General features: G+C 33.0%; 1 protein-coding gene across 2 annotated transcripts in view; it reads left to right on the top strand.

The window, feature by feature from the left end:
* The window catches only part of LOC126887252 (regulator of G-protein signaling loco), a 331389-nt gene that overhangs the window by 277749 nt on the left and 25855 nt on the right, over nt 1-27785 (top strand). For both annotated transcript variants that reach the window (XM_050654667.1, XM_050654666.1), the window contains exon 4: nt 13115-13222. In XM_050654667.1, coding sequence (XP_050510624.1) covers nt 13115-13222 — 108 coding nt within the window. The remainder of the gene's footprint in view (nt 1-13114; nt 13223-27785) is intronic.

Genomic DNA, 27785 nt, shown 5'->3' with positions numbered 1-27785 from the left:
GAGCAGTAATGTTGTGGCGGCATACACACAATTGACGTGCCTTGATGATGCTGCAAAAGAACTAGATCCACTTTATATGGATACTATCCACTGAATATCTATATGATATAGATTATATCTGTATCATATAGATAATTAGACTCTGAAGACCCAGAAAGTTTTAGTTTTACTGCCTACAAGAACAGACTTAGTACCACCATGTAAGTGTAAAAATTGCTCTAAGAACTTTGCAGATGTAAAAAAGCTGAGATTCCCTGTACATCTCGATTCAGATGCATGAAACAAAAAGTTTGTAAAAATAGTATTAATAAATAATATTAAACTATTTTTAGTTCTATTTCTGAAATATTAGTTTTTAATGTTTTTTTTTCTCATTTAGTACAAAAAATAGATGACAAAGTAAATAGAATGAAGGGTGATACGAGGTACAGTATGATGATTTAATTATAAGAATTATATGATGAAAATTTATTAGGATCTTTAAAAATGAAAAATGAAGATAACGTATATATACATAGAAATTATAATTTGCATCGAGAAGTTAGCGCGTGAACCTTTACGCGGTGAGCCGATCTTGCGCCTCAGAGCGCACTATTAAAATATCGATAGCTTGGCCAAAAATAAACATACAAACACTTTCGTGAGCTCAAAATGTTCGTTTTGAGTTCTTCTATCAATATTGTTAATTAAAGTATAAATGTTTATAGTTTAAATTTGCTTGAAACCCTTATAAACAAATTAATGTACATTTTTTTAAGAAAATTATTACTTCAAATGGGTATAACTCTAAAACAAATGAAGATCAAGTAATTTAACAAACTCTGTTTGGAAGTTTATTAACGAAGCTTTGAAATGAGACCTTCTAAGGCTCATTTGCATGCGTAGAAGCCGAGTTACGATCGATAAAGCTTCGAAAAATACTTAGTTTGCAATTTGCATTGTGTACTAATTTTACCTTGAGTTCTAATTGTTGGATTTAAGTTTAGTAAACGTTTTTTTCTTCTTTCTTTATTAACGAACAAATTTTATTTGAAACATTATTTTTTATCTCTTTTAGTTTATGAGCCAGAGCCGTATAAACAATTTATAAGCAATTAAATTGTTTATAACAATTATTTGACCACTCACATCGAAATCCACCCTCGAAATTCGTAATCAGCAGCCAAAAATCTATAAGAAACCGTTGAGTTTGTCCATCAGAATTGAAAAGGACACGGTGACCTCTATTTGACGCCTAGACTATTACCCGTACTTCTATAGGTGCGACTGAAGTATTCTGTTTTTCTCCTCTTTACGATGTTTATGAGCAGACCTTCTGAATTCATCACAATCATCAGAAAAACAATGAGGAAATTAAATATAATGAAACAATATTAAAAAAAATAAATTATGAATGTCTGGGCAGCATTGTAACTGATGAGCGGAAATAACAAATAGAGGAAATAAATCTACACGATTATACTACACAATACTGTAGGAGACGTAGATATAAACATAAAATGGAAGTAACAAAATCACATTACGATAACGGTGACAATAATAATATACGCAAGAAAAACTAGACAATTCATAAAAAACATGAATCGAAAATAAATACAATCGAAATGAAAAATTTGAGAAAAATGTGCGGGAAAACAAAATGAGACAGGATAAGAAATGAAGATATCAAAATGACAAAGCAGAAACCTATTAGTGAGTATGTACATTAAACAAAAGCAAATATGCTGGTTCGGACATATTAATAGAATGAAACCAGAAAGAATTATTAAGGCAACTATTAGAATTGGGAAGTAGAAGGAAAAGACGAAGGGGAATATCCAGAAGGAAATGGATAGATCAGATCGAAGAAATAGGAAGGAATAGAGAAGAAATAAAGATGATGGCCAAAAATGGAAATGCATGGAACAAATGGGAAAACTTCCATGATCATTTATCTAACTGACCAGGTAGCACAAGCTTTTGCTTGGAATTTGAAGGATTGGGCAGGGTGGCGGCACTGACAGATTTCAATGCACTCCTTGATCGGCAAGAGCAGAATTCATCCGCTTATTTAATCAGTTTTATAGGGGAGTGCATATAGATTTTCACTTCGGAAAAAATCAAAAAGGTAGAACTTTTTGTAATTTCATTAAGAAATGTTTAATAAACAACATATCAAAAAGTTCTACTCGAGAAGTGGGTTCTTCATTTTTTATTAAACAAATGAACTACGAAATTAGATGTTTTTTTTAAATAACTCCGAAAATATAAATTTTAGCAAAAAAAACTGACTTGACCATTGAATAATTTAGAAAATTTACAATATAAAGAATTTTATAAAATTAAATCTGTATTTTCTATAATTTTTTATTTACAACGCTAAAGTCACCCTTCTCACAAACATTGGCGCACTGTAAACTAACGTACGGCGAAGTGCACGGTTGAGTTATTTTAATGTAATTCTTTAACTAATGGATCAAATGAAATTTTACAAATTGAACATGAAAGAAGAATAATTAAGCTATCTTATGGTTATAATAGAAAGAAATAAAATGTATGGGCATAAGTACGGTCTGGGCGGAAAGTGAGCCTTACATGAATTTTGTTTAAAAATAATTTAAAAATGTGTAACTAATACATTTTTTCTTATTAACTCTCAATTTTGCACAACTTACCTTTCAAGCATCTTACTAAATGATGTTTCATTCAAACAAATCTCAAAAATTTAATTCAAATGATTGACGCCTCAAAAAATGTAATTTTTGAAATCTTCGTAGTTTTATAGAATTACCACCACTTTAAGACGGTATTAGTCAAGTTTGAACAGATCTATTACAATTTTTTAAGTGCTTCTTTAAAGCTTAGGATGTAATCTTTAAAATGCACTAAATTATTTTACTTTAGAAATGAAATAAACTATTTCTTTTTAAGAGAAAGAGAAAGATAACAAAAATGTAATACAAAAACCGAAAATTACCAGCTAAAAAAATGTTTATACAAAGTGATCAAAACTTTTTTCTGTAAAACTTACCTAAAATACATTTAATAATAAGCTTCAACTTATCAGTTTTACGAAAAAAAGTTATTCTTTATAAAATACTTTGCATCGTATATAATCATCAGACTCAATCATCAAATATCAAATTTAATTAATGTTATACGAGATATGTCAAAAAATATGAATTTCACTCAGGAGTAAAGTACCTTTACATTTCACAATATCGAAAATTGTTATTAAGAAAAGTTGTTTGGAATTAAAACATTTGTTTTAGTGTTTAATTACATCCTTCTAATTAAAATATTGTGAATAATAAAGGCACTCAACTCAAGTATAAAACTAAAAAAATTTGATATCTGATGGTTGTATCTTAGATTTTAGACCAGAGAGAGCATTTTATCAAGAATAACTTTTTTTCGTAAAAGTGATAATAAAATAGTTATCATAATTGTAATAAAATGATGATGAGTATCCGTAATTTGAGAAAAGATTTAATTTTTTTTCGATTAGAATGATGTAATTGTATATTTAGACATAGTTTCTAATTTCCAACAACTTTTCATAATAGCATTTTTTGATATTCCGGAATATAAAGGTACTTTACTCTTTAACAAAATTCATATTTTTGACATAACTCGTATAAAATTGATAAAATTTGATATCTGATGGTTGAGTTTTAGATTTTTGACTATCCAGAGCATTTTATTAAGAATAACTTTTTTTCCTAAAATTGATAATAAAAAAGTTTTCCATGTGGTTCCTAGCTACGCAAACACACTGTATAAGAGCTTCTGTATAAGAATTTTCAAATTGCAATGCCATATTCGGATTCAGCATAATCAAGAACAGAATAGAAACATATTTGATCAAAGTAAAATGATAAATGATATTTTTAAAATTATTTATACAAAACAATTGTTATTGTTTAAACAATTAATAAACAATTAGCGGCCAAATCTGCGTGTAGAACTTTTTACTTTAACATATATATAAACTAACATAAAAAGTTTTAGAAAAATATAAGCTTGTTTGAATTTTTCCGAAACAATACATGTTTTCGTTCTAATTGCACTCTCCTATTAAGAAATATTACGATTCAACGGACTTGAGTGCTATACCAAGCCAGAGTAGGTTCTGCTGGATCCTGCAAGTTATTTTCAGGGTTTCTATATTTCGCTGAAACATCGGTAGTTGTCAATTTTCGCGTTTTTTTTTTAATTTTGATGATATTATAGTATGAATTCACTTTAAAAACACTGATTACAGCAATATATTTTTGTGTATTATTCGCAACGAAAACAAAATAAAAAGGACGTACAATACAGTCGAAGGATTCTCCGTAAAACATAAACAAAAAGAACAAAATAACAATATTGTACAATACAATGGAGGAATTCTTTGTAAAACGTAAGCGAAAAGGGTTGCCAACTAGGCAGATTAATTTATTTTATTAAATAAAAAACAATGACAACCCTACCTCCTCCAAATTGCGTAATAATTACGTAATACTTGAACGACCCCAAAGGCATATTTTGGTCCAAATAATCTAACCCTAGTCTATTTTCCAAACAGAAAACAGTAGTTATATCCCACCCTGTACCGGGTGAGCCAATAAGAATGGCTCTCGGTGATATCTCAGGAACCGTTTATAGTACAGCTTTGAGAAAAAAATATTTATAACAAAAGTTGCCTCGGGAAAAGCCTGAAAAATATTTTCATAATTGTAGTTCCACCGCTAGAGGGCTTAATTGAATATCAAAAATTAAAAAATCAAAATTTTACAAAATTTGCCTTACGAAAGGGCACTGGAAATCTGATCATCGTATTCTTCATAAAATTCTGCGCATATTTGATTTCACAAGTTTAAGTCTACCTTTGCAATTAAGAGGTGGGGGTGAGTGGGAACCTTGTTATGAAAAAAATGGCTGTAAGTCCGGTTCTTCTAAATCGAATTTTGCAAACTTGATCTTGTTGTCAATTTAAGAGTTATAATTCCGAAACAGCCTATTAAGTAATATGCCAGCTAGGAGGCGTTATTTAATTATTTTCAGAAATCTAGTTTTCTTTGGAAAATATTAAATACAAGTATGCCTTTTTAATCATGTATTACAAAATTAGATAGAATTAGAAACAGAATAGCGAAAACCACATGCCGATACCTTTTTTCTATCTCGAGATATCTTAAGAAACGTGTAAAGTTTAAACCTAACCGTTACTGTCACCAGTAAACGAAGTTAAGAAAGGGTAGTGTGCTGTAGAAAAAACAAAGAAACATTTTCCAGATCTCAACGTACATAATTAATTAAAACAACAATAAGACAAACAACACTATAAAATATAACAAAGAAATAAAAACAACTACTTAGTGACGACTTAAATGCTCAAATTATTGCCCATCATTTTTGATTCAAGCATTTACTCTTTCAAGAGTAGATTGAACAGCAGTCTTAATTTTTTTTTCTCGAAATGCTGTGAATGGGGTTTCGTATTCTCTATATAATTTTTTCTCGAGTAGGCCTAGCTGCAAAAACAAGGTCTTTAATCCGTCCCCATACCTAAATAAAAGTGAAATGCCAAACCGTCCCCACGCCAAACAGTTAAATCTGGCGATAGTCAGATAATTGGACCCTTTCTTTTCGATAATGCTATTATTGGTGAACGATATCTTATTTTTTTAAGGAATGAATTGCCTCTTCTTCTTGAAGATGCACCGCTAGCAGTTCGTAGATCCATGTTGTTTCAGCACGATGGTTATCCCGCTCATTTTTCCATAGTCGTAAGAGATTTTTTAGATGTGTCATTCGCTGATAGATGGATAGGACGTGGAAGCCTATTTTTTTGGCTAGCCAGATCACCAGATTTGTTTTTGCCCCTAGACCCACTACTCGAGAAAACATCCAGAGAGTAGGAAACGCCATGCACAGTATTGCGAGAGCAGAAATTGAGACTGCTGTTCAATATACTCTTAAAGAGTAAATACTTGCATCGAAAATTATGGGTCATAATTTGAACATTTAAGTCGTCACTAAGTAGTTGATTTTATTTCTTTGTTATATTTTATAGTGTTGTTTGTCCTATTGTTGTTTTAATTAATACAAATTTGACATTTAAAAAATGGTTCTTTATTTATTCCACAGCACACTACCTTTCCTTAACTTCGTTTACCGGTGACAGTAACAGTTATGTTTAAAATTTGCACGTTTGTTAAGGTTAAGATATGTTTGTTTTCGGTATTATGTTGCTAATTTGATCTAATTTTGCAATACAGGATTAAAAATGCTGTATTTAATATTTGGAAATATTTGGAAAATATTAAATACTCCAATCCACTAATTTCAATACTCTAATCCAAAGAAAACTAAATTTCTGAAAAAAATTAAATAACGCCTCCTAGCTGGCATATTACTTAATAAGCTGTTTCGAAATTATAACTCTTACATTGACGAAAAAGAGCTGTTTTCAACAAGACCAAGATTGCAAAATTTGATTTAGCAGAACCGGATTTACAGCCATTTTTTCATAACAAATTTTGTAAAATTTTGATTTTTTAATTTTTGATATTCAATTACGCCCTCTAGCGGTGAACCTACAATTATGAAAATAATTTCCAGGCTTTTCCCGAGGCAACTTTTGTTATAAATATTTTTTTCTCAAAGTTGTACTATAAACGGTTCCTGAGATATGGCCGAGAGCCATTCTTATTGGGACACCCGGTACAATACAGACCAGAAATAATTGTATTGTACCGGGTACATAATAATCTTGTATAATTTTCCATTTAGTTAAGTACTTGTTTAATAAGAGTGCAAAAAATATTACAATGAAGACACAACAAAAAATTGCGTGCTTCTCAAGTCTGTTATAAAAACTTTTTTGTGTTGGAAAACATTTGGTAGACGAGATAGCAATGTCAGGAATGCCATTCATTCATCCTAGAACAAAACAGTCCATGTCCGTTCTGTACCACCATATCAATTATTCTGTTAAATAAATTTGAAGTCGTCCATTAAAATGCAGCTGTAAAATAAAATTGTTTGATTGAATAAACAAACTGCCTACATTGCCTAGAATAATACGTATGTATTAGTCCATGTTGTGTAGCCGCTCCCGTGACCCGTATGAAAAAATTTTCCGTTTCGGTTTCTTTGCGGATTCAAAAATGTCCTCTTTAAACAAATCTGAAGGATGTCGTGAGGATAATCGGCAAAAATGTCAAATAGCCGTGTCTTGGGTAGCTTTCGTCAAGTTAAGCTTTATTTTGAAGAACAAAGATATACCAATGTGTCTAAAACGTACAGTTTATGACAAATGCATCTTGCCTGTAACTACATATGGACTGGAGACCATGGCCTTTGCAAAGAAAACCTTAGAGTAGAGCATCTCAGTACAACCCAGAGAGCGATGGAGAGATTACTGATCTGATGTCGCAGAACGTATAGCAAGGCTCAGGTGGCAATAGGTCGGGCATGTAGTCCAAAAAATGGAGACAAAGATTAACAAACTTTAGGCCAAGAGAGAACAGGTGAGGAGTAGGCAGACCGCAGAAGAGATGGGCAGATGATATCAAACAAATCGCGGGCAAGCAGTGGATGAGAATAATTGCCAAGAGTAGAAATCGATGGAAGCAAATGGAAGAGGTCTATGTCCAGCAGTGGACGAACATAGGTTGAAGAAGAAGAAGAAGGATGTCGGGCGAAATTTTTCGGCACAAATTGTTTAAACAAATTCAAAAGACCACCTTTTTTGCTTCGGAAAATATGTTTTTTTTTCGAAAAATAGGCATTTTTGAGGCTTGAAAAATTATATGTAAATTATTATTTTTGAGGTTGCCAAGTGCCTAAATTGAAGTTTAAGCATTCAATTTCAAAATTCTGAAGAGTAATCCAGACTTATTTCAATTTAGACTGATGTCTTTTAAGCCGCCGCGCGTCGCATTATATGGTGCGGCTATGAGGCTCTACAGCGTGTCTATCAAATTTTCTCAATATTATACGAGGTATGTCAAAAAATATGAATTTCGGTCAAGGGTAAAGTACCTTTATTTCTCTCAATATCGAAAATTCTTATGATAAAAAGTTGTTTGGAATTAAAAACTAAGATCAAATATGCAATTACATACTTCTAATTGAAATTTTTTTTTTCAAATTTATGGATACCCAACATCGTTTTTAATTATTACAAATATTCTCGTTTATTATTCATTTTACGAAAAAAAGTTATTCTTCATAAAAAGCTTTGCATGGTCTAAAATCTAAGACACAACCATGATATATCAACTTTTATTAATTTTATACGAGGTGTGTCAAAAAATATGAAATTCGCTCAAGATTATAGTACCTTTATATTTCACAATATTTCAAGTAGAAGGATGTTATTGCATACTAAAACATAGTTTTTAATTCTAAACAACTTTTTTAATAACCGTTTTCAATATTGTAAAAAATAAAGGTACTTTACTCTTGAGTGAAATTCATATTTTTTTAAAATACCTCGTATAAAATTAATAAAATGTAATATCTGATGGTTGCATCTTCGGTCTTACGACATACAGAGGTTTTTATAAAGAATACCTTTTTTTCGTAAAAGTAATAATACAAGAGTTATTTTATGTGTAATAAATAAAAACAAAGTTAGTATCAACAAATTTGAGAAAAATTTGGGAAATATTTTTTTCCAATTAGAAGCATGTAATTGCATATTTTGTCTTAGTTTATATTTCCAAACAACTTTCCATAATAAGAATTTTCGATATTGAGAGAAATAAAGGTACATACTTTACTCTTGAACGAAGTTCATATTTTTTGACATACCTCGTATAATATTGACAAAATTTGATATCTGATGATTGAATCTTAGGTTTTAGAGCATGCAGAACTTTTTATAAAGAATAACTTTTTTTCATAAAATGCATAACAAAAAAGTTTCCCATATGTTTCCAACTTAAGTATATGTTTAGAGTATTTAATTAGCACATTGGCAATAATTAATTAAATAAATAAATAAATTATTTTAAAAAATATCTTCTTCTTCTTCTTTAAGTGCCATCTCCGCGACGGAGGTCGGCAATCATCATAGCTATTCGGACTTTACGATATTCTGCGTTTCTCTATGCTTCTTTTTCCTTGAATCTTTCCCTGCATAATCAATTGGATCAAGTTGTAATTCTCTCCACGTGTAATATGTCCGAGATATTCTAATTTTCATGTTTTAATGGTATTTTCGATTTGAATTTCTTTATTCATGTTTCTCAGAACCTCGTTGTTAGTGACGTGTTCTGTCCATGATATTTTCAAAATTCTTCTATAAACCCATTACTCGAATGATTCCAGTTTTTTCATTGATGCCGAATTCAAGATCCAAGCTTCCATTCCATAAGACAGAGTCGAGAAAACGTAGCACCTAGCCAACCTAACTCTTGGCTTCAACTTCAAATCTCTTTGTAAAACACTTTTCTCATTTTGTTAAAATTTGCTCACGTCTTTTCTATTCTGGTTTTGATTTCCTGGAAGTAATCACCTGTGGAGTTAATCGTTGTTCCAAGATATGCATATTGGTCGACTCATTCGACATTGGTTTTCGATATTCTCATAAATTTTGCTTCTTGACGTTCAGTGTTAGACCGTATTCTTGTCCAAACCCTCCTTTATTCCAGCTGTTTCACCCTCAAGAGCTTTTTTCAAGATCTATTCCGAGTAGGCATTAAAAAGAATTGGCGACAACACGCATCTCTGTCTCACCCCACGTCTAATTTCTATTTCCTCTGACAGTTGATCGTTAACACGTATTTTTGCTCGTTCCTTATAGTATAAATTCGATATAATCCTGAGATCATTGTAGTCTATCTTCTTTTTATTTCAACACATGCATTAATTGTGGAAATATGGAAAGAATACGTAAAAGAACTTTTTGACGACGAAAGAGAATTAATAACAGTGAAACGAGAAGAAATGAAGGGTTTAAGGATACTTAAACAAGAACTGGAATATGCTTTAAAAAACACCAAGGATGGTAAGACACCAGGGCCTGATGAAATACCGGTTGAAGTATTAAAACTTATTGATGGAGAAGTGATCAACATGATACTCGAGTTATTTAACAACATATATGGTACTGGAATAATACCACAAGACTGGTTAAGGTCCACATTCATTTTAATACCTAAAAAATCAAATGTAAAAGAGTGCTCGGATTACAGAACGATTGCCTTGATGAGTCATATGCTTAAAGTTTTTCTAAAAATCATTCATAATAGAATTTTCCGCAAACTTGAAGAAGATATTAGTGAAACACAAATGGGCTTCAGGAACGGCCTTGGTACGAGGGAAGCGCTCTTTGGTGTGGGCGTACTATTTCAACGGTGTTTGGATATCAATCAGGATGTATACGCCTGCTTTATAGACTTTGAGAAGGCCTTCGATAGAGTCCGACACGACCGACTGAGACAACTTCTAGTCGAAAAGAACATTGATGAAAAAGATATTAGAATAATAACTAATTTGTATTGGAATCAAACAGCACGAGTCAAGGTAGATGATGAAATGACTGAGGAGATCAAAATATGTAGAGGAGTAAGACAGGGGTGTATTCTGTCTCCTCTTTTGTTTAATTTTTATAGCGAAGTCATATTTAAAGAAGCTCTGTCGGACGTTAGTTGTGGTGTAGTGATCAACGGAAATACGATCAATAATTTGAGATACGCTGACGACACAGTGATATTAGCAGACAATCTTACAGATCTGCAACGACTGATGGAACGCACTAACCACTACTGCAACAGCTACGGACTTACATTAAACCTCAGAAAAACTAAATGGATGGTAATAACAAAAGATCCACACGCCAGGAATGATTTGGTTGTCAATAACACGGTTATAGAAAGGGTATCCTCCTATAAATACCTTGGAGCTTGCCTGGATCATACAGGCGATCAAACAAAAGAAATAAGAGCAAGAATAGAAATAGCTAGATCAGCATTTAACAAGATGAAAATATTTTTCTGTAGTCGTGACATAAATCTTGATCTGAGAGTGCGTATGCTGCGGTGTTACATCTTCTCCACTTTATTATACGGAGTTGAGTCATGGACCATCAAGATGGGCAGCATTAAAAACATTAAAGCTTTTGAGATGTGGTGTTACCGTAAAATGCTACGTGTATCTTGGGTGGACCACGTGACGAATGCCGAAATTTTACGTCGGATCGGAAAAGGATGTGAAGTTGTACTTACTGTTAAAAGAAGAAAGCTTGAATACTTTGGCCATGTTATGAGAGGTGACAAATACTCGCTGCTGAGACTGATCATTCAGGGTAAAATCAGGGGTAAGAGAAGTATCGGTAGGCGCAGAATATCTTGGTTAAGAAATCTGAGGGAATGGTTCGGCTGCAGTTCCATCGACCTATTTAGGGCAGCCGCCAGTAAAATAAGAATAGCTGTGATGATTTCCAACCTCCGATAGGAGACGGACTTGAAGAAGAAGAATTAATTGTTCATGTCGTACTTTGTCGAATGCTTTAAAGGCAATAAAACACACAATAATGATAAATTAAAGAAAAAAAAAATGTGTGTGTACTTTGTACGCACGTAAGAAGTTACACTTCTATTATTATGATTTCAACGAAATTAATATACTTAACAGGTTATTTGTATTTTATTTAAATATTAAACTAACTTTCTTTACCTACCACTTTTAAAAAATTTTTATTAAAACGATACCAAAAATATAAAAAAAAATATGAAGCGTACGGGATTTGAACCCGAGACCTCTTGATCTCCGGTCACACGCTCTACCACTGAGCTATGTCCCTTTTGCTTTGACAGGTTACAAGATTTCTCATACATACTGACAAATTTAATACAAAAATACTTAAAAATACTTACTATTATTATAACATATCTTATTCCCGAGGAAGACAAATCCAGACACAAAAATTATAATAAATAATACATTTACTAAAAACACTAATATATTCTTTTCACACCTTTTCTTGTACTGATATATTTATACATAACTTGAAAGATTCAGCAACTAAACGCCATACTGTATGTGTGCGCATGCGCGCAGTATTATGAAATGTTACTCTCAATCGCGCCTAAAGAAGTATAACTTCAAAAATGTGATAAGTGTCTATTATTTGATGGGAATTTTTTGCATAAGTACGTATATGTATAAGTGGAGAGACGCACCATATAGTGCGACGCGCGGTGGAGAGCCACCGCGGTTTGGCGACTTAAAAGTTGATTGGACGCGCATAATTAACAATTAAAAAACGGTCTAAATTGAAATAAGCTCCGATTACTCTTCAGAACCTTGAAATTGAATGCTTAAATATTAATTTAGGAACTTAGCCACCTTAAAAATAAAAATTTACATAATTTGAATCAAGCTTCGAAAATGCGTATTTTCGCATTTTTCAAATTTTAAATCGCTTATTACTCGAAAACTATCAACTTTTGAGAAAAATTAAAAGAGACTTTTTTTGTTTAATGACCCAAAAAACCTCTTTCCGGAGCAAAAAAGGTGATCTTCTGAATTTGTTTTAAAAAATGTTTAAACAATTTCTGCCCAAAAATTTCGCAAGGCACCCTTCTGATTTATGATTTCACAGATTCCCGGAGATTCTCATGTCCGAAGATCAAAGAGGTCACTCCCCAAGGAGACGCTACCTCCCTGACCCCCTCAAGCTACCCCCGTGTCCCTCCCCAATCGCAGAAATAACGTTGGGAAGACTATACTTGTTTTTTGATCTTGGATGCCCTATGACCTAGGAAAAGGAGCATCCGAGAAGCCTTTCTGCGGTAATGCCGCTTACGTAGGAGTGGCGTTATACGCCTTTTTCTCTTTTTTAACCCCTTTAAGTAGTAGTGTTTAACCTAGGCGGTGAGGCATGCATGTGTATAGGATATTTTTGAACAGGAATCCGCAAAGAAACCGAATCACAAATTTTTTTCATACAGTAGCGGACTTACAACGTGGACTATAATATGCGGTATGCGTATATGTATATCGCGACTCTCCACTCCATCGGGCTTTTATTTTAGATCGCACCGCGGACCGCGCTTTTCGTTTAGTTTAGTATCGTTTTATTAATCGCGCAGTGAAGATGTTGGTGTATCTGAACAACTTTTTTCTGTTACAGTGCGATGACCAGAACTTTGTGAAATGTAACTATTCTGAAGGGCCTTCGGTGTGGGCCGGGTCTTTCGAAAAGCTGTTAGCTGATCCCTTGGGACTTCACATGTTTGCGGTAAGTCATTTTCTATTTTATTATGTTAAAAGTGTTATGGATCCTATTAAGAAAAATGCACTTTTATTCATCTAACTTTTCAATATATTAGCTCCTGTGATGATTTTAAAAAGAATATTAAAGGAAATTTTAATACAAGTGTCTATGTGGACTGAATTCTCGTAAAATTATTAATATTACCACCCAAACCCAACTACAAGACAAGAAAGTTAAGGAAACAGTTCAAAGACAACTGAACGAAAAATATTGGGAAAATATCGGCGAGAATATCAATGAGGGCTTAAATAAAATTATAACAACAATAAAAGAAATCTGTCAAAGGACTTTTAAAAGGCAGCTCAAAGCTAAAAACGAAATATTGGATGACAGAAAACATTGGATTTGATGGCAAAAACAACGAAAAACTTTATAAAAGTAGCTCTATTTATATATAGCCTATTTCGCCAATTCTTGAATGTAGGAATCCCATTTTCCTCTCCAGAATTCTCTGTCCTGGGCTATACTCATCCATTTGGAACAAGCGTGTTTTTTGATATCGTCGATCCATCTCATTTGAGGTCTTCCTGTTCCTCCCTCTTCGGTAGTCCCAGGGTCGAAAGTGTAGTATTTGATTATTCCATCTGTCGTCCTTTTGCCTTGCGTTGTGCCCAGCGAATTTCCATTTCAGTGATGCTATTTGTTCATTTACATCTTTGTGCTTATATATTTTATAAAAGTATACGTAAGTGCTTTGTGCTTTGTGTTATATAAAAGTATACTAAAAGAAATTCGACCTAAAATACGAGAAACGAAAGTGTCAACATCTAGCGGGACAGTGTCATGAATTTGAAGAACTCGAAAATAGATACATGATACATGTTTAACATCTATAAAAGTGAAAGAATCGGCTGGTATCTTCAATAAGATACAAGCTGCACTGCTACATGATGAATATGATAAAGTTATATTTGAAGTAGAGGACAAATTTACGAATGAGAAAATTACATTAGGATTTGTAGGATTCTATTCGATTCGAAGACTATAGGATTAGTTCACCTCCGAATACGATAAACATCGACGGACCCTGATAACACGCTATGAGGTAATACAAGCCGTACAATCATCAAAAAATGGCAAAGTGACATTAGCGACAGGTCCTGATGAAATTCCAAGTTTATAAATAATGATAGTAATTTGAGGCTATAACTTCGTTTTTCAATACCATTTATACCAGCGGACACCTACCTAATGGTTGGTGCAGGTCCAGGTCCAATTCATTATTCATAGTTCTACATAAGAAGATAACAAAATCCTGTGCTGACTTATAGAACCATCAGTTTCTTAAGCCATTTAAAGTTTTTCTAAAGGTAATATATGGGACATTTTCCTTTTCATCCACAAGGAAGAATTTCCTGTAGGGCTGTATACCATTAATTACAAGTAAATTTAATGAAAAATTCGTCTTGGTAAAAGGTATATTAATTTAAAAAGCCCCTAGAAGCGCTACAAATATAAAAACCAAAACGTTTTCGCTCTGTAACAAGAGCATCATCAGTGTTACAAGAACATGGTGAGCCAGCCAAAAATACAAAGGTTAAAACCTTTTAAAAATAGACTAAAAGTCTTATATAAGTGTATACATAGTAAAATCCAAAAGATGAATATAATTCCTACTTCTATGGAGGTGTTGTCTTTCACATCTTTCAACATAATGACCTAATTAATTATTACCTAGCTACCCACGTACCATGTGTGGGAGTCATATGTTGCCCTAAGACCATATCCATAGGAATTATATCCATCCTTTGGATTTTACTATGTATATGTACACTTATAGACTTTTAGTCTATTTTTAAAAGGTTTTAACATCTGTATTTTTGGGTGACTTACCATATTCTTGGAACACTGATGATGCTCTTGTTACAGAGCGAAAACGTTTTGTTTTTATATTTGTAGCCCTTCTAGGGGCTTTTTAAATTAATATACCTTTTACCAAGACGAATTTTTCATTAAATTTATTTTCCTTTTCCTTGGTCTCTTTTATTCCGTACTCGCTTTACAACGTGTGACGAGGTTTCGTGCCTTCTAAAAGAACAATAAGTACAAACAAATTTTTTATAGTAATTGTCAAGTTTTTCTTGCATTCCTTTAATTTTGAGAATAAATCTCTGGTTCATGAACTGTTAATTCATTTCATTCATGTCATTTTCCGCATAATTTTCATCTATCCGGCACCACACTTCGCTAAGCTTTATTTGTTATGCGTTATGCGGCTACGCTATATGCGCCCAAATATTTGTCATTTGAAGTGTGTCAAAAACCGACAACTGGGTGGATAGGCGTATTTGCTATTCGTGATTATGCATTATGCGTGCGAATAGACGAATTAACCCTCCACACATTGTCCTATGTGGTCCAATATGGCGCATAACAAGTAACACAGCGAATAAATGTAGCCATTAGAAATATTGGAAATTTTGCGGAATGTTTCTGCACATGCATTACTTCGTAAAAATGTCGAGGGTCACGTGTCTTAACTATTACAATGTAGTTAATTCACTTATGTTATTTAAACTATACATTTATTGACATGTGATTTTGGTGACCTTCAGCATGTATGGTAAATGCACGTGCCCAATTATTCTTAATATTGAGCTGTATACACTATTAAAAAGAGTCTATTCAGCTGGACAATGTAATTTCAAGGTATTTTATCTAAATTGTCTAATATGTCTATTACATACTAAAACCATATCAAAAAGTCTCATCTTTTCTTTCAGGGTCCCGTTCATGTCCCATTTTCATTAATTATCTCATATACATCTTACATTCCATCCTCTCCTTCCCCTACTGTTAACTACATCTTATGGCGGTTTGGTTTCAAACCCTTAGGGTTCCGGGTAGCCTGCGGGGTCCTTGGGAATTAGTCGCCTAAGTTTGAGCTTGTTTTATATCCCCCTAGATTATTGAGACATTTTTACACTTCTGTCACCCCTAATGTAATCTTTTCTTGAACTTACACAAACTTCAACAACTACCAACTATTTAAATAAAATCGATAACTTGAAATCAACATAAAATGCGTTTATAAACCTCAGGTCTAATGACAAGAGGGTTTATTATCGATTTCACAGTTTCGATTTTATGTGTAATGTGGTTTGCCTACCACCTTCATTGACAACATACTTGACTACATTTTCTAACTATAACGTCAAGTTTAATTTCATTTTAATTGATTATTTATCGCAGTGCAGTGATTGCAGTTTGCAGTTACTGTTCTCAATTTAACAAGCTTTACATTTGATTCTACATAACTAACAGGTAATTTTTTCAACTTCCTGTAGAACTGTCATTTCTGTTATGTCATCGTTCGGGATTTCCGTCATCATTGTCACTTGCCACCATATAGTCAACATGTGAACAAGTCAATTTTGAGCTCAAATGGTACCTGGAGCATAATACATTGGATATTTTAGACACCTATGTTTAAGTTCACATATTTTATCTATGATTCCATGACGGATCAATTGTAAAGTGTTTTTACCCACATATTTTTGTATTTTGTGGTTAGCATGTTAGAATCACGTGAGTATAACCTATCACTTTTTAAAACCGTAGTCAAAATTTTAAAAACTTTGCATTATCTTATCAGGTTATACGCATTTTAGGTAAGCACTGATGATGATCGGTCATCCGATCGAAAACTAGTTCTGTGATGTAGCCCTTTTTAGGGATTTTAACAAATATACCCTTTATAAAGGATTTTATTCGTACTTGTTCAATACTGATGCCATCAATTTCTATTTTACCTCTGATTAGTTCTTTACTGATCACTATTGTTTTAGTTTTGGGAAATAAAATTGTCATATTGAATTCTTTTGCTCTTATGGTAAAACTGTGGTTTAATGTTTGTAGACTATCTTCATCTTGGTCTGTCAGTATTGCGTTGTCTGCATAACGAGTCTGAGTATATTTACTTTTTTGTTTCCCTTCCTGTATCTTCCTTTGTTGACGCTTTTGTTGATTTCGTCCATGATTAAATTAAAGAGCATAGGGCTCAGTGAGTTACAAAAATTTGATTACCAGTTTTTGTCTGAATTTTCTATCTGCACTATTTTATGTTGTACATTCCGATTTGAAATGCATGTACTACCATTATTTTTCTTCTCCTTATCATTGACCTTAAAATATTTAAATCCTGTACCGAAATAAAAGGAATGTTTTTAAATCTTGTAACAATACCAAGATCATCACCTATGATGGTCAAGTGTTGACCTTGTATCCGAGATTTTTGTACCCGCAGAGAGTAAACGGATTCTGCATATGTTACGAAAGTATTACGTCTGCGAGAGACTCACATGAATTCGCCGGTTCAGATTCCAATAATTCCTTTCCTTCTGTGATTCGTGATTCTAAATATCCTGGTTTACACAGCATGCAAGTTTATTATTGCGAGCACTTTATGCGCGTACTAAAGCAATTTCTTTTACGGACAAAAGGGGGTTTCGTGACCCATTCAGGTCCATAAGATATAAACTTACCGCTGAATCAGTGGCGGATCCAAGGGAGGTGTCACTGGAGTCATGACTCCCCTTTCCCCAGACGTAAATATCAGTTCAATAATCGTAAAAAAAGAAAAAGCGAGAGCTGTCAAACAAAAAAAATTTCAATGCATAATAACTCAGGTAAAAATTATTATTATGAAAGTCAGAAAGTGGCCAAACCAAATTTTAAAGCCGTCCCTACAAAATCCTGAAGAAATATTTGTCATTATTTTATTCCTAATCTGTTATTTTTAATTATTAACAATAAGCGCTTATTGAGGCGGCCGTCAATGTGACTGCGAGTGAGATTCACCAGTGGACGGCCGGAATGGTGCATTTCTTTCGCACTCACCATTGACGGCCGCCTAATACGCGCTAGCGCTAATTGTTAATACTTAAAAATAACAGCTTAGTAATAAAATAATGCCAAACGTTTTTTAAGGATCTTGTAGAGGGGGCTTTAAACTTTGATTTAGTCATATTCTGACTTCCATAATAATAAATTTTAACCGAGTTATTAAGCCTTGAAAATGGCCATTCCATTTTAAATCGTGTATAATAACTCGACATCAATCAATTTTAGAGAAAAATCACAACAGACCTTTTTTTGCTCATAATGACCCAAGCAATCTAAAAAATTTGTCTGAAGAGAAAAAATTAATTTTTTGAATTTGTTTTAAAAAATTGTTTCAACAATTTTTCGACCACGGCACCGCCTGACACCCTGTGGATTTGTTATAAGGACCTCTTTTTGAGTAAGTTTGTGCAAAAAAAAACGAATCATAATAATTTACCTAACGAGGGCGAGCATACAGCCTCGACTATATTATGTTGAAGATTCGGTTTCAGCAGGTCAAAATACAACCCATGTTGAGCTGCCCCCCCCCCCCACTTGCAAAAATTAAAAAACAAATAGCGCTGATTTATGAGCTTTCATATTCCTCAAATTAAAAATTTTGAGCTCGTTGCACTGGGCAGGAATTTAATATTTTAGTGTGGGGGCTGAGCAGCCCCCCCCCCTACTTGAAAATAGGGATATTGAATCGATCTTTGCGACAGAATTACGAGCTATTTATGAGCTTAATACTTATACCGTTGAATACCGTTTTATAATGCTTGAATACTAAGATTTGAATACTCGCCGAAAAAAAATATATCTACATTAAATTACCTATTATAACTCACTTTGAATTAATATCAAAAGGTTTTTCAAAGCTTCAATTTTGGTAATAACTTTTTTGTAAAAACTTACAGTTTTTGAGTTATTTATGAAAAACCGCTTTAAAACATTTTTTGTGGTATTCACCCTTAGACTAAAGCGCAGGGTCGCACCAAGTCCCTTTTGTTTCTTGAGGTATCCTCTAACGACTCATCAATTTTCGTGAAAATCGATGGAGGTTCACTGAAATTGAAGTCCTTCAGTGACTGCACTATACAAAAGAAATTGCAATTCAATGATCTAAATGCGCGTATTTTGCGAGCTCATAAATTATTAAACGATATGTAGTCTAAGCCGGGAAGATGGGGTGGTTTTCTTGCAAAGGGGTTGTAGCTCAATAATCGAAATGCGCGTGATTTAAGAGTTTATTCCTAGAGTGTATACGTTATACGAATTATATCCGCGATACGATCGATAATATCGTAATACTATATTATATTTTAATTTTTCTCAGCACTTTTCTCTTAGTTGAATCAATTAAAGGGTTGTTTGGGGTGAAGGAGATGAGCTCAAAAATCGAACTATATCACTTCGAAAACTCAAAAATAGCTCGTAATTCTGTCGCAAAGATCGATTCAATATTCCTATTTTTAAGTAGAGGGGGGGATATTAAATTGCTGCCCAGTGCAACGAGCTCAAAATTTTTAATTTGCGGAATATGAAAGCTCGTAAATCAGCGCTATTTGTTTTTTAATTTTTGCAAGTGGGAAGGTGGCCAGCTCAACGGGTGTCAAAATACATACAATTCAGTTGTAAAATTTCATAGACCTCAATCAATCGTCCAAGAAGCCTCACTTTACCCTTAATGCTAAACTATTCACACTCGAACAATATTTATTATGTGCTCATATTAATATTTATATTTTACTTTTGATTACCTATGTACTTCCGAGTTTCTAGGGCTTGTTGTTTACGTATTTTCTCGTGGTAGTGGCACGCTTGTTGAAAAGCTTTAATGGAATATTCGCATGATATTTTACGTCATTCATTCATGTGAATCACATCGATAACATTGTAATTAATACAATGTTGTTTTAGCGAGACCATAAAAGCTCAAATGTTTATGATCTATAGTAGCGGCAGCATTAAATAGGTATTACAAAAGATGCCGACTAGGATAAGCGATTTTTTTCAACAGGATTCTTCTAGTTATTATACACAATGTCGTTGGAAAATCTAAGATAAGGAATTTTCAAAGGAAATTAATTAGATAATTATTTGAACATTACATTACGTACATATTGAGGAACTAAAAATATAAATATAACGGAAGAACAATCTTAAAATGAAGTAGGTACCTAATAAAAACTTCTTACGTGTGATGGGTGATGGTATATTTTTATTTAAATTTTAAAATTATCCAATTGGATATCTTCAAAACGTTTTCGATCAAGTCGGACCATCATCAGTGAAACATCTTAAAAGTAGTTAAAACTAGACACATATTTGGTTATAAAAACTTTTAGAGCGGGTTGACACAATCCAAGAATGCTGGGTTTGTAACTTGGGCCAAGTGCACTTGTACAAGAAGTGTACTTGAACTAAGTTGGTTGCCACGGTTAAATGACTTGAATGTCAAATAATCAGATGAAAGTGATAGTGGAAGGTGTTCGAGTGGTTGCTGATACGTTGATACCTGAGCTTGAAATCCAGAAAAAAGGACGCTCGTCTGATAGGGTCGATCCAACTAGGTGCCTATTCTGCGTTCCGCAGTCACTTTGCAGTGTGGGCAGCATATCCCAATATAAAACTTATGGAACCTTGCAGCTCAGTGTTGCGGGTTTTAAGCAGACGAACTTAAAGTCCGTCTAAATAGAATATTCCAGAAGTCCAAAACATCTTGATTTGAAAATATGGGTTTTATTATTTTTAAATAATTCATAGATAGGTACTATGAAAGATATTTACACAATATTAAAGATATATCAGTTGAATATTAATTCTTTGGCTTGGTTCTAAAAGGGCCAATGTCAAATTTTTGTTTTTTTTGCACAGCTTTCTTTTGAATTTAATATTGACCAAACAAAATGCAAAAAATTGAAATTGCCCATTTTAACATCAAGAAACATAATGTGGCTTAATGCTAAAAGGGCCAGTGTCAATTTATATATACATATAAAAGTAAAGGTATAAAAATACTTTAAAATTTATTTAATATAAATATTAATATCTCTTGGCAACACTGTTCTTCATAAGAGTCTGTACTGAAAGGTGAGCGTGGAACGCAGTATAGGCATTTTGGATGTACATATTATCACAGTTGGGCGTGAAGTTAGTACAAAAGAGTGTAATGGAGTATAAGTATTTAAATTAAACTTAAAACAAATTACATACTTTAAATTGCATTATGGTTTCACAAAAGTTTTTTTTAATATTAGGAGTGGGGTCTAGCGCCATAGAGTTAATGTTGGCGCCTTTTTTTAAACCAGTCGGGCCTTGATACATAATTCATTCAAGATTTGTTATGAATGGATTTTTATAGTGTATCCTGTCCAAAAAATAAATCAAAGGTGTTACATTTGTCGTTCGAAAACTGTTTTTATCTGAAAAATGTTTTGACGTAGGTAGTTGCTAGTCTAACTTTAAAATTTAGGTAATCATCGTAATGTTGGTACATTGTGATTTTGCAATACTCTTGGCAGAAACTATATTATGTATTATTCTTTCAATGTTTTTATTTTTTTTTCTAATGTGCATTTGATTAAATTTTTACATTTTATTATTTACGTTATATTATATTTTATTTTCCTTGGTGGTTCTTTATCTCGTTTGTGTGAACTCCATCTTTCTGGATTGTTTTTTTTAATATTATAATTTTGTATTCAGTGTATCCTCATTTGTTGCCCAACCAACACCATCCTCCCCTACGAGGGGGTGTTTTAGGGGACATCCCGGGGGGCAGGAGTGGCGAAGTTTTTTGCATCTTATTTGGAGTCTCAAAATTAGCATTATCAGCAAAAAAATTCAACTTGTTTATATGATTTTTAGAGATCAAATCTCTGATGGACTTAAAACTATGGATCCACGTTTGTTTCAGGAACAATACGTTTCCTTCTTTAATTGCCTTCTCCTAATCGGAGGTTGGATATCATCATCACTATCTTTACTGTATCTACCGCTGCTCTGAAGAGTTATATAGAACTGCATTTAAACAAGTCCTTTTAATTCTTAAACCAAGACACTCTCCTTCTTCCTATACTCCTTCCGCCTCTTATCTTTCCCTGTATTATCAGTCTTCGCATTTCAAATCGCTGTCCCCTCATTACGTGTACCAGATATTGTAACTTTCTTATTTTTATTGTGTTTATTATTTCGCATTCCTTGCCCATTTCTCGCAATACTTCCGTGTTCGTTTTCTTCTGTGTCCATGCTATTCTAAGCATCCTTCTGTAACACCACATTTCAAATGACTGTAGTTTGTTTATGTGTTCTTGCTTCAATGTCCAGCTTTTAAGTCCATATTGCAGTCGAGAACACGTAGCATCTCAAAGCTCTTACTCTCAGTTCTAATCTAAGGTCTTTGTTGCAGATAATTGTTTTTATTTTTACAAACGCATTTCTTGTTATTTCTATCCTGGTCCTTAATTCTGTTGTTTGATCATTTTTCTCTGAAATCCAGGTTCCTAGGTACGTGGAACCTCGATAAGTCGGCCCCCGATAAGCCGGAAGTCCGGCTAACCCGGACCGATTTTCATCAGACAAACATTTCAACAATAAAAATGTACTATCCGTTGCAAGATAATTCGGATGGAATTCCCCAGATTATTTTGTGCTTGATATCGGCCCAGTCTCTTAATCTGGGGAGTTCCATCCGAATTATCTTGCAAGGGATAGTATGTAATATAATATTTGAGAGATAATGTGTATTTGTGTAATTTGAACTATTGTATACGATAGTAAAAATGACTCATGGCACACGGCGGCGGCGACAGAGCGACGGTCATTGTCTCGGATTTATCGGAAACAACAGGCACCTGTTATTCTTTTATTTATTTCAAACTGTCTTAGCATTGTTTAAAAAAAAACTAAAAGACTTTAAAAAATTCTTTTTTAAACAATGGTTTTAGTTGTCACTGTTCATAACATCGTTCCGATTATGACTGTATTGTGTGTAGTACAGTCTTGTATTGTTTGCTTCCGTTTGCTTAGGTTTGTGTTTGCGTGTTTTTAATAATTTAGATGTGTAGGTACTGTGCATATATATATTTCATGTTATTTCAATTATAACGGAGTTTATCTGTAAGTATACCGTATTTTATTAATTTTTACCATATTCTCCGGCTAACCCGGATTTTCGATAACCCGGATCGGTCGCGGTCCCGATTAATCCGAGTTATCGAGTTTCCACGTATTTGTATTTATCAACCCTTTCTATTGGTACATTTCCCAAAAGTATGAGTGTTTGTATGTTTGTTTTCTTAGTTATTATCATGTATTCGATCTTTTTATATTCATTTTTAGTCCATATTCTTCACAGAAACTGTTTGTCTTGTTTAGTAGTAATTGGAGTTTATTCCTTGCCAGAGGTTGCCATAATCACGGTGTCATCTGCATATCTTATGTTGTTAAGATCTTCCGTTAATTATTATTCATTCACTTTGAGGTAGTAATGCTTCTTCAAAAATGGCTTCACTATATAGGTACATTAAAGAGTAATGGAGACATAATTCATCCCTGCCTAACTTCTCTCCTGATTTCCATAATTCATCCCTGCCTAACTTCTTTCCTGATTTCAATTTCTGGACTGAGGTCGTTATCTATTACAATTTGTGCCCTTTGATTCCAGTAAAGGTTTGTTATTATTCGTAAGTCCCTTTTGTCTATGTTTTTTGTCTTGAAATTTGGACTAATTTTTCATGTCTGACTTTGTCAAATGCTTTCTCAAAATCAACGTAACAAACATGCACATCCACATTCATAGCCATGCCATGAACAATACATGCCAAATTTTATTTGCTTGTGTGCTTTTTAGTTTTTTTTACAGTTAAATTCCAATACATACTTATTTCCACCTATTGAAATCCCGTTGAATAGTATTATCTTGCGAACTTTTTTATTATAATGTAGGTATAATAAGTGAGTATTTTATAATAAGTGTTTGCGTCAATATGTGACGTTTCTCGGAAATCAATCAATAAGGTAAATATTTGGCAAGCACACTCAATACTACAATAATGAATAAAATGATGGTGATAAAAAAATTACAGCCAGAAAAACTGATCTGGTTAGTATGGATCTGTTTTTTGTTATTTGTCAATTGTGGTTGATTTTAACCCTCCCCCTCCAGTGCAGTGGCTGGGTGAAATAAAATCACATGAACACACGGGTTAGGAACACACTGTGAGGACCATAAGAAAAACTTTGAAAAAAAAAATAAAAATGCGATTTTCTTAAATCTATTGTGTATTTCTATAATAATAGCGTTTGCTCATTCACTATAATTGCTATAAGGTGGACTGGGGCAAGTTCGGACTGGTTTTTGTTAAGTTTGACTTTAATATTTTTTTGTAAATTATACTTCAAATATTTAACATTTTCTTGGTATCAACGTGGAGTAACATTAATACTATATAATTTGCATTGCCGAAAACACCAATTTACATTGGAAATTACAACTTTTATAAATAATGAGAAAAAACAGTAACTATTCCGAACTTGCCCCATACATGGGGCAAGTTCGTAAATAGCTATTTAAAACTCATTGAAAGCTATCTTCATATGTTATGGGACAAAATCGGAATTACTAATCCGTCATTTATAAATTGCTTTTTGCCAGATTAAAATAAGTTGTGTAGTTTAAAAGTTATGCATTTAGATATAGAAAATGGTTTTTCACATGGCATTTATGCGACTGCCCTCATTTCTATCAATGCTTTTTCAAATGTTCTGCTGATTACGCTCTTCGGTTCGTTTTTCTAACATAATTTCTAACCATTTTGGATTTAAAAAAAGTTATAAATAAATAATTTGAGCAAAAAAACCATAAAATGTACAATAAAAATGTTTTAAATTAACTGAAAAAAGCACAACTCCGGTGTTACCCCGCCACATGCTACGAACTTGGCCCCGTGCACTAATATTTGCGGGGCAAGACTAGAGTTGTGCTTTTTCCAGTAAATTTCAAATAATCTAAAGTATTTATTTATTTAACGTAAACTTTAATCAATTTTCTTAATATCTACCAAAAATAAATGCACAATTCGTAAAATTTGCTGTAAAATAACGGCACTTTGTTAGACAGCTCAAGGTTAGATATGTACTGCACACGTACTCACATTTTATAAATGGCAAAACAATGGAAGAATTACTTCTGAGTAAGAGATATCTATGTCAATTAGTTCATACTAATCCAGAAAAGATTTCTACTCCTTAACTTGTACAATTGAATGTATCTTATGGTATTTTTAGAGCAATTACGAACTTGCCCCGTTTACGATCTTACCCCCACTTCACCTTATTCAATTTGTTCGAAATAAACTCTTATTTAAAAAAATGATGTCGCGCGCTAACTGATATCCAAAATCGCCGGTCGCTTCGAGCGTTGTTGACATTCTGCTGTTAAAATTGACATTCTCGCAAAGTTTGAGCTCGTTCGCCTCGGTTTTAGAGATGAAATATCTGGCGACTGGACTAAATCAATAAATCATGAACTAAAAGTGAACCTTTCGTAATGATACGCTGAACTTGTATTTATAACTGTGATAGCTATTTTTCTATAGACATGGGAAGGTCGTTACATGTAGAATTTGATTTATGTTCACTAATAATATTGTTTTGCATTTCATACCATCGCACACCCATAAAATCAATCTATAGTGTTAATAGATCAATGTAATTACATACGTTTCCATATAAGCTGTAATTGTGTTAATTTATTATTATTCTCATGAACAGCATTTATTAACGCCTTAATACAATGTTGTCTTAAAAGGCTTTTTATGTACTCATAATTATGTATATATTTGTAAGTTCATAATTCAATCCTTCATCGTATTGGGTTCGTGCAAGTTCGGCAAAGCGACACCTATTTCTACGCTCTGCAACTTTATTCGCACTTTTAATTATATTGGCCAATAATATTAGTCCTGGTTACTGGATAATTGTCAAGGCCATAGTCCAAAAAAATAATAAGAAGAAAAAATAAGATTCAGGTTATGTTATTAAAACGTAAACAATTGTATGTAGTAAATAAAATTAGTTATTAAAATGCAGTACTGCAAGCAAAATACAATTAATTAAATTTACCTTTATATAATAATTGCATATCATATCAATATTGTGGAGCAACATATAATTTTTATTCTTCAATGACAGTAGATATGAAATGTAGGTACGTCAATTTGACAATTTCAATTGACAATATGAATTGTTTAAGAAAGTGGCAATATTTCTCCGCTATAGGGCTTTTCATCGACTGTCATTTGTTTCGAGCTTCTGTCATGTGTCACATAATATTAATATATCTACGCCATACGTCTTTGGTTTGTACCATTGTATATATCAATAACGTATGACGTAGATATATTAATATTATGTGACACATGACAGAGGCTCGAAACAAATGACTGTGAATGAAAAGCCCTATTCGCGCACGATCGTTTCTCAATTCCCTTCCAAGTACTTGCACACCGCGAATACGTAAAAGTTCACTTATTTATTAATTATTAATATGTAATAGTCTCCCTTTAGCTCAAAAAACTGTATCTTACATTACTTACAATTCTGCCCTTGAATTCCAATTCTAAAAACCTTCTACACTACACTTCTCCAAGAAATTAACGCACCACCTCAAAAATTGGTAATTTTTGGTGTGTCGAATTTTCTAAATCTCTTGTCCGATTTAAGTGCTTTTTATAAACTGTATAATATGTTGTACCTTACTCTTTAACAATATCGCTGTAATAGTATTGTTGCTAGACAGGTAAATTGTCATTGTATACCGGGTGTACCAATGAAACTGTGTTTTTTTCTTAATGTTCGCAACACCCTGTGGAATATTCTAGAATTTATAAAATACTGAAATTAAAACCCAACTAAAGCCTCAGGTTTTCTTAACATTTTGTTTGTTGGGTCATTCGCTTATGTTGGATAATAAAAAAGTTAAGTTTAACAGCTAGCCATGTTTTTCATCAATATATCCTCATTTTCTGCTTAGTATAATAAAGAAGCCTAAAGTAGGCTATGAGAAACTAACAATTTGATAGAAGCCAAATTGTATTGTCAACAGTCAAAAAGGCTGCACAAATTTCACTTTAATTTTTTTTAAAATGTTGCTGCCATGGGAATGCCACATGTCCATTTTCAATAAAAAATCTCTATATATGAAAGAAAAATCGATTTTCATTTTGTAACTTAAAAGGTCTTAGTTATATATGTACTTATCAAAGGATTTAGTTATATATGTTACAGTTCAAGTTGATTCTCAGTTAGAGTTGACTCCAACTAGTTGGAGTCAACTCCAACTGAAACGAGCAGTAAAAGTTGATTTTAAAAATTTAAATCAACTTTTACTAGTTGGAGTTGACTCTTCCTGGATCGATTCAGTAAATGTTGATTATACGAGAATCTCAACTGCATTTTTGATGAGTGTGCGTTTCTTTGTTTTGACCGTTTCAACTACTTATTAGTATAGTCTGTAACGTCGCCCCCGTTAGGTAAATTATTCTGATTCGATTTTTTGCACAAACTTACTCAAAGAAATACATCCGTATAACAATCCTTATAACAAATACACAGGGTGTCACGCGGTACCGCGGTCGAAAAATTGTTTAACCAATTTCAGTAAAGTCAGTCAGTAAAGTGACTCTTTATCGAACGAGTC

This window comes from Diabrotica virgifera, chromosome 6 (genome assembly GCF_917563875.1).
Source record: "Diabrotica virgifera virgifera chromosome 6, PGI_DIABVI_V3a".
In the NCBI taxonomy this organism is placed as follows: Eukaryota; Metazoa; Arthropoda; class Insecta; order Coleoptera; family Chrysomelidae; genus Diabrotica; species Diabrotica virgifera.
This window is presented reverse-complemented; position numbering and strand designations above follow the sequence as displayed.